Raw genomic sequence first — 8,639 nt, 5'->3', positions numbered from 1 at the left:
CTGAGAGAAGCAGAAGCCTGTTTATAACTCGCAAAGGCTCAAGGTCGTGGGTTTGATTCCCATGTTGATTACCCCTTGTCCTTTTTATATTATAGTTTTAAAAATTTCATTCGTTTTTATCTTTATTTAGTTTTTCAGTTAGCTTTTTTAAAATTTCAGTTTAGTTTTAGTGAGTTCAACAGTGATGAATCCATTTTTTGGGTTTTTTTTTTTGGCTTTTATTGCCTTTATTTGATAGCGCATAATGAGATAGACAGGAAAGGGGGAGGCAGAGAGGGGGAATGACATGCAGGAAAGGTCTGCCCGACGCGGGATTCAAACCGGGGACGCCTGCGTTGAGGACTGTAGCCTCTACATGGGGCGGCCGCTTTAACCACTGCGCCACGCACCGCCCCTCAGTTTTAGTTCAGTTTTTATTCTAGAGGAATTGACTAGTTTTTATTTAGTCTTAGTTGTAGTTTAGTTTTTAGTTTTTTCCCTCTTAGTTGCATCCCATAATGTTCCCATCATTTGAGGAATCTTTCTCGTTAAATGACCTCTCGCCGTCCGTCGTCTCGTCTCCTCAGGCAGATCCACATCTCCCGGGCGACCCTCGACTGCCTGGGTGGGCTGTACGAGACGGAGGCGGGGCACGGCCGCGAACGCAACGAGCTGCTGCGCAAACACAACATCGACACGTACCTGATCCGCCCGGCGCCGCGGGAGGAGGCGGAGCCGCCGAAAGCGAGGCGGCCGAGCTACGAGGAGCTGACGACGTGGAGCGCCGAGCTGCCGTTCGGAGACATCCTGGGAATGAACTTTGTGAGGACGCTTGAAGAACAAACATGTGTGTCTGTGTCTGTGGGAGTGTGAGTCTGTGTGTGACCTCTTAGTAGTAGTAGTTTATTCGATCTTTTACACAAAATTGTTTACAGTTGAGCATCAGTCACAGTCAGTCAACCTTCAATAATACCATAATTCGTTCAACTAGCTCATAAATAAATCGAAAAGGTGCAGGCTGAAGCTATCTAGTTTATAAATGTCTACCCTTTAATTCAATATTCCATTAAATCCATTAGAGCTCTTCATGGTTTGGAGTCATAGAAAGAAACAAGTATCCAATAATTAACAAATAAAGCCAAAAAATAAAATAACAAAATAATTAAACAGTGTTACAGTTGCAATCAACAGGGTTAGGTTTAGCTTTCTATCATACTATGTTTTAATCTATTTTTAAATTGTGTTATGTTTTTGCATTGTTTGAGATCCTCTGTCAAGCTATTCCACAGTTTTACTCCCGCCACAGAGATACACATGCTTTTTAATGTAGTATTATTCTTGGTTGAAGTTAAGTTTCCCTGTTAGCTCATATCTCCTCTGACCTCTGCCCCCCACTCAGATCCTCGCCACCTTCACCAACGGCTCCCTGACCCACCTGCCCAATCAGGTGGTGGCGCAGAAGTCGGGGTCTCAGGAGGTGAACAAGAGGATCCGCCAGGCGATGGCGGTGCGCAGCAGCGAGCGCATGAGGAAGGAGCACATCACCTCCTTCACTCAGGTGTTCAAGGACTCGCACATGGAGGGAAAGGTAACGAGGCCACGCCCCCTCCTCCCCCGACTCACCTGTGTGTCTGAGGTGTAGCAGCGTGGTGTGATGACCTCACTTCCTGTCTCGCCAGTACTCCCAGATGAGAGACGAGCTCTTCAAGTCCAACATGGTCTGTTCCTTCATCCTGCTGCTGCTGCTGATGTCCGTCCAGCTGCTGGTCCCCGCCCCCAGGTACTGTCCTCACCTGTCTCCTCTCCTCACTAGTGTTGTCACGATACCAACATTTTGGTACCGGTATCGGTACCAAAATGTTTTTCAATACTTTTCGATACTTTTCGGTACATTTCCAAATAAAAAGAGAACACAAAAAATGTCATTATTAGAAAATCTTAGAGCTATGCATCAGTAAATAATCAGTAAATCAGTAAACAGTCACTGCTGCTGCAGGATTAAAATTGAAATTTCCATCGATATTAATCTGAACTCTTCCTAAATTAAAACATTAGTGGTCTGTTTCAACCAGCAGTGTTTGCATTAATTAACGAGTCTGTGGCGGCCGTCTCTCACACACAAACACTAGCACATGGACAGGTCGCGCTGTTTTACAATGCGGCGACTTCACGTGGCGACGTCACCGCTGCCGGCGCCGCAAAATGCAAGTACCGGTCCCATCTGAGCGCAGTATAGTACCTTTTTAAATGCCTCAGTACCCCGGTACCAGTCTAGTGCCGGTATACCGAACAACCCGACTCCTCACCTGTCCTCACCTGTCTCGTGTCCAGGTTGTGCCCGATGGTCGTCCAGCTGCTGGTCAGCGGTCTCATCTACTCGGTGCTGCTGATGCTGACGCTGGGGGAGGAGTTTAAGCGTTGCCCCGCCCCCCTGCAGTCTCTCTGCTGTTGGATCCACGAGACCAAGAGCGTGCGGACGCTGCTCACGCTCGCCGCCATCGCCGTCAACTTCGGCGTGGCCTCCTCGGACATCGTAAGTCACCCCCAGGTGTAGTTGTTGTTGTCTCTCTGCAGGTGTAACCGCCGTCTCTCCGTCCTCCCTCCAGCTGTGGTGCGACGCCTCAGACGCTCCAATCAACAGCAGCGACTCGCTGGCTCCGCCCACCTCCGCCTGGACGCACCTCAACATCTGCACACATCCAGAGGTGCGTTCAAAAAACAACCACCAACCACCGCCGAGATGCCGTCCCGTCTTGGTTTTAAACTCAAATAGAGTGCCGAAGCGGAAGCAGCCCCATGGGTCCTCAATTCGAAAAAAGTCTCCATACGAATGAATGGGAGTCCAAGTTTTATTTCGTGATCCGTTTGAATTGTGCCATGACAAAAAATATGTCCTCTACCTGTTTAAAACATCACGTTTCATGCCGAGAAATCAGCAGTTTATCGTAAAATGGCAACAGAAGAATGGGCCTCATTCACGAACCGTTCTTAAGAACAAATTTGTTCTTAAGGCCGCGTTCAGACTGCAGGCAAATCTGATTCATATCTGATTCCTTCTCATATCCGATTTTTAGGGCTGACTGTCCACACTGATTTTAGCAAGTGTCCAAATCGCATTTGGCTCTGTTCAGACTAGGCCACATTATTGACCCATCTGACAGGTTGCTGTAGCAACGACGTCGGAGCGGAGGCTCCGCCGTATGTGACAGGCGATGCCTCGCGGACGCAGCGGCTGCAGCACCGGGCAGATCAGCTGCAGCACAGTGATCTGCCCGGTGCTGCAGCCGCACTGCCCCGCTAGTTTCAACCTCAGCCCGCCTGGTGTGTCTGTGTGTGTGTACGTGAGGACGTGTGTACGTGTACCAGAGACTGGTGTGCGTGTGTGTGCAGCCACAGAGACGGGAAACTCCAGCACCCCAGAGCTGGTAGCGCGACGGCAGTCGGCTCCCAGGCAGTTTGCATAAAATAAAAGTAACAAGGAGGAAATTGATATTTAACTGGAGCTCACGGGACCGTACGGGACCTGTACACAGTGACAGCGCCGCAGAGAGTGACGTCACGGACAGTCAGAACCGATCTGAGTGTTTGGAGCTGTTCAGACTGAGACGCATCTGTCCAAATGCGATCTGAAACTACCTCCTGGAGGTGGTTTCGATCCGTTTTGCAAAAATCGGATTTCATGTGATTTGGGACTGTTCAGACTTAAAAAGAGCCATCCAGTTCCAATCTGGATGGGATAAAAATCGGATTTTTGCTGGCAGTCTGAACGCAGCCTAAGTCCTACTTACGAAGTTTCATGAAGATTGTGGCATTCATGAATGTTTTCTTATCCAGAATTTGTTCTTAACTAAGAACAAAATCTACGAACAGTCAGGAGTATACTTACGCACTTTCAAGTGCTGAGACTTCTGCAAAAACAACCGATTATAGCGTTTCCTTTTGTTCTGCAGTTGTATGATATTATATGATTTGAATAAGAATTTTTTTCTTATCTTTTATGATGTTTTTAATAATCATATATTAATAATGATAATTGACAAATAATTGCAGTTTCTTAAAAAAACATTATAGACACTTAATTCACACCAGTTTTTTTTTTTTTGGGGGGGGGGGGGCTGTTTTTTTTTTTTAATATGTGATAATATAATGATATTTATGATGGCACACGTGAGAGTGTGGTCTCTCTGATAACAACCCGAAGAGCTACATCCACTGTTCACGCTACTAAATATAGCCTAAATATAAATACAAAAATATAAACTAAATATAAGCCTTTCGTTTGTTTCTTTGTTTCATTCCTGCAGCAGTAGCGTCACTTCACTAGTTCTTTTTACGTTTAGTCTGGTGCTCCCTCCCAGATTTTCATTTGAGCATTTCAACTTTCTTTCTCACTTCACCTTCTCTGCTCAGTGCCTGTGGGTGCTGTGTGCACACGGCCCTGCAGTCTCATGCCCTTTTACGGGCATTGATGGGGCGGTTACCTATGCTAATCCTATGTTAATTAGACTCACCTGGCACACGCCCTCAACTTACGAGGAGATGGAATAAGAACACAGCTGCGAACAATTCTGAGGCTTACGAACGCGTTGATGAATCTGACGTAGGGTTTTCTTAAGGAACTTCTTAAGAACAACTTAAGAAAGAATCTAAGAAGATTCTTAAGAACATATTGGTGAATGAGGCCCAATGTATTTTGTGTGACGATGCTCTGCGGACTACAGATCTGGTGTCCCACAAAAAATACGTCACCAACTGACACGGGAAAGGGCGCCATGTGGTGACGTCACCTACGCCACCTAGAGTCTTTCTGGTTACAGACTCTTCGGAATTTTATTTTACAATAGTTTTACAACAAACGGCTGATTTCTCGGCATGAAACGTGATGTTTTAAACAGGTAGAGGACATATTTTTTGTCATGGCACAATTCAAACGGATCACGAAGTAAAACTTGGACTCCCGTTCATTTGTATGGTGACTTTTTTCGAATTGAGGACCCATGGGGCTGCTTCCGCTTCGGCACTCTATAATAGAGAGCGTAACCACCGTTACCGTCCTCCACAGTACATGGTGCTGAGCGGCGTGATCGCCATGGTTACCTGCTCGGTGTTCCTCCGGCTGAGCTGCGTGCTGAAGCTCGCCGTCCTCCTGCTGGCCGCCGTCCTCTACACCTACCTCATAGAGACACACAGGTGTGACATCATCATCATCATCATCATCATCATCATCATCATCACCAGCATCATCATCATCATCATCATCATCATCAGCGTGAGGTCACATGACACTCTGGTCTGTTTCGCAGGACTCATCACCTGTGCAGGAAAGGTGTGTGCGTGGTTCTCATGGCGATGTTCGTCGGTGCCGTTCTCTACAACAGCAGACACGTGAGTTCTTCTTCTTGTTGGAAAACTTTCCTGATATGTTAATAAAGGGTTTGAAAAATCAAAAATCTCCTTCTTCTTCTTCTTGTTGTTCTACTTCTCCTTCTTTTCCTCCTCCTCCTCTTCCTCCTTCTTCCTCTTCTCCTCCTCTTCTACTTCTCCTTCTTTTCCTCCTCTTCTTCCTCCTCCTCCTCCTCCTCCTTCTCCTTCTCCTCCTCCCTCCTTCTTCTCCTCCTCCTTCTCCTTCTTCTCCTCCTCCTTCTTCTCCTTCTCCTCCTCCCTCCTTCTTCTCCTTCTCTTTCTTCTCCTCCTCCCTCCTTCTTCTCCTTCTCCTTCTTCTCCTCTTCCTCCTCTTCCTCCTCCCTCCTTCTTCTCCTTCTCCTCCTCCTCCTTCTTCCTCTTCTCCTCCTCTTCTACTTCTTCTTCTACTTCTCCTCCTCCTCCTCCTCCTTCCTCTTCTCCTCCTCTTCTACTTCTCCTTCTTTTACTTCTTCTCCTCCTCCTCCTCCTCTCTCCTCCTCCTCCTCCTCCCTCCCTCTCTTCCTCCTCCTCCTCTCTCCTCCTCCTCTCTCCTCCTCCTCCTCCCCCCAGCTGGAGGCGACGGCGCGGCTGGACTTCCTGTGGCGCCTCCAGGCGAGGAAGGAGGTGCAGGACATGAAGGAGCTGAGGGAGCACAACGAGTGTCTGCTGCTCAACATCCTTCCCGCTCACGTTGCCCAGCACTTCCTGGAGCGGGAACGCCACGATGAGGTCAGCTGCACCTGTCTGTCCTCAGGTGTGTGTCAGCCAATCAGAGCAGCCGGTGATGACTGTGTGTGTGTGTGTGTGTGTGTGTGTGTAGGAGCTGTACTCTCAGTCGTACGACAGAGTTGGCGTCCTGTTTGCATCACTGCCCGGCTTCTCTCAGTTCTACGAGGAGCGGGAGCTGCTCCACCAGCACGTCGAGTGTCTCCGCCTCCTCAACCACATCATCACCGACTTCGATGAGGTCACACGCACGCACGCACACACACACACACACACACACACACACACACAATGGGTCTCATTCATGAAACGTTAGTAAATCTGTGTGTAGATTTGCACATAAACTCTGCTCCAGATTCATGAACGCTGCGGGAAACTCAGATTTCATCGTAAGCACGTGTGTAAGATCATGAATTAAATTAACAGCACGCCCCCGGTGATCATCAATTAGCATAGCTCTCTTCCCATGAATATCCATATAAGGAGATGCTGACGACCATATAAGGAGGTAGGTGCATCCTGTTCACCTGCGGCCATGACGCAAACAAGGAAAGAGGGAGAGAGAGAAAAGAGAGAGATCGGGGATCAAAGTCATTTTGGGTGAAGTGGAGTCCAGAAAAAATGTTTAATTCTCTTCTGTTAGTCGTGGTGTGACTGGGACAGATAATCAAAGGCGTGGAGGGAAGTAACAGATGAAGTGAATTAAGTATCTTTTAATTAATTAATCTTCTAATTTAAAGCCAGAGTTCGATATGAAACATGGAAAAAAAATACACATAACTACAGAAGTACAGCAGCCGGACGAAGTGTGCGTCCACCGAGCGTGTAGCAGCGCGTAGCGACACACACTTTGCATCGCATATCAGCTGCACATCTATGGAATAAAAGTTTTTCCGGTTTTATATCAGGTTATTTTCATCATTAGATGGAGCCTTGACGTGTTTGTGCGTGTCCGATCCCTCAAACGTCTCTCTCTCCAAATATTTCTAATCGTTAAATGACGTGTTTCAAAGGCATCACCGTATTTTGAACATGAGAGAGAGTAATGCGAATTAAAATTGTAATTTTCAACAGTGACAAGCAATATTTCTGTGCATTCCTACATTTACACAAGTGCTACACACAGTCAGGAGCAGGTGTAGATTTTGTGAGTAGCTACTAAAAGATTGATGAATGCGGAAATCCACGTAAATTTCGGCTGCACACGGTTTACACACAGATCTGTGCTGCTCATGTTTCATGAATGAGACTCCATGAACTCTGAATAAACTGAACAATCCAAAGTTCTGCATTTGTCTTGTTTTCACTTTTGATCAATTGTCACCTGTCCTCATTTTTCCTCACTGTGTGTGTGTGTGTGTGTGTGTGTGTCTGCAGCTGATGGAGGAGTGTTACTTCCAGGAGGTGGAGAAGATCAAAACCATCGGCAGCTCCTACATGGCGGCGTCCGGTCTCTCTCCGGACAGACGGGTCAGTGTCGGTGTCTCCTGACTGACTGAGCGACCACTTCACTGTCCCTCTGTAAATCTGAGCGCTCACTCACTCTGTGTGTGTGTGTGTGTGTGTGTGTGTGTGTGTGTTCAGGAGAGTGAGGACGTGTGGAGCCACCTCACCGAGCTCGTGCTGTTCGCTCTGGCCATGCAGGAAACACTCAGACACATCAACACACACACAGGAAACAGCTTCCAGCTCAGAGTCGGTTCGTACAACACACACACACAATGATTTTTTTTTGATTTTTTTTTTTTTCAAAAAACTTTATTGAAAGAGACCAGCAGATACATACCATACAATACATTGCTGGTGTAAACTTCAAGACAAGGAAAGAGAACAGAACATTTATAAAGAGGCGAGAGGTGAGGGAAAAAAAAAAAAAGAGATAGAGAAAGTAAAATAAATAATAATATTATAGTCTACTTGCCAGCCCATAGGGCCCCATTGTGAACCCGGAAATGTTGAGTACCCCAAAGTTTTATGTTAGAAATATATAGTATGGGTCCCCAGTATTCAGAAACTGCCGGATGCTAATTTATATATATTGGGCAATTAGCACAATTGACATAATTAGCATAAATTAGCATAATTTCCTATATGGGCAATATTTCAACAAAATTGACTTGGCTGATCTGGGCAATATTGGAGTGGTTTTAGGGGTTATTGATGGTGCTGAATCCATTTCTGACATTTTCAAAATTCAAAATGGCTGTCTAAACCAGTAGTGACCAGATTTAAACCGCCAGTGGGCCGATTTTGATGGATTTCAATCTGGTCCCTTCCGGTTTAGACAGCCATTTTGAATTTTGAAAATGTCAGAAATGGATTCAGCATCATCAATAACCCCTAAAACCACACTAATATTGCCCAGATCAGCCAAGTCAATTTTGCTGAAATATTGCCCATATAGGCAATGATGCTAATTTATGCTAATTATGTCAATTGTGCTAACTGCCCAATATATATAAATTAGCATCCGGCAGTTTCTGAATACTGGGGACCCATACTATATATTTCTAACATAAAACTTTGGGGTA

General features: G+C 46.2%; 1 protein-coding gene across 1 annotated transcript; it reads left to right on the top strand.

The window, feature by feature from the left end:
• Nucleotides 1–531: 531 nt before the first annotated feature.
• LOC146960950 (adenylate cyclase type 8-like) lies at nt 532–7,811 on the top strand (the record flags this gene model as incomplete). Its single annotated transcript, XM_085771910.1, has 11 exons — nt 532–801; nt 1,379–1,567; nt 1,659–1,759; nt 2,311–2,512; nt 2,586–2,684; nt 5,042–5,169; nt 5,283–5,364; nt 5,953–6,111; nt 6,203–6,349; nt 7,486–7,578; nt 7,693–7,811. Coding segments are annotated over exons 1-11 (1,589 nt in total), but the record flags the coding sequence as incomplete, so codon positions are not given.
• Between the last annotated feature and the right edge of the window lie 828 nt (nt 7,812–8,639).

The sequence above is a fragment of the Trachurus japonicus genome, unplaced genomic scaffold (genome assembly GCF_045865225.1).
Source record: "Trachurus japonicus isolate A0001 unplaced genomic scaffold, Traja_1.0 AP029801.1".
Taxonomy (NCBI): domain Eukaryota; kingdom Metazoa; phylum Chordata; class Actinopteri; order Carangiformes; family Carangidae; genus Trachurus; species Trachurus japonicus.
This window is presented reverse-complemented; position numbering and strand designations above follow the sequence as displayed.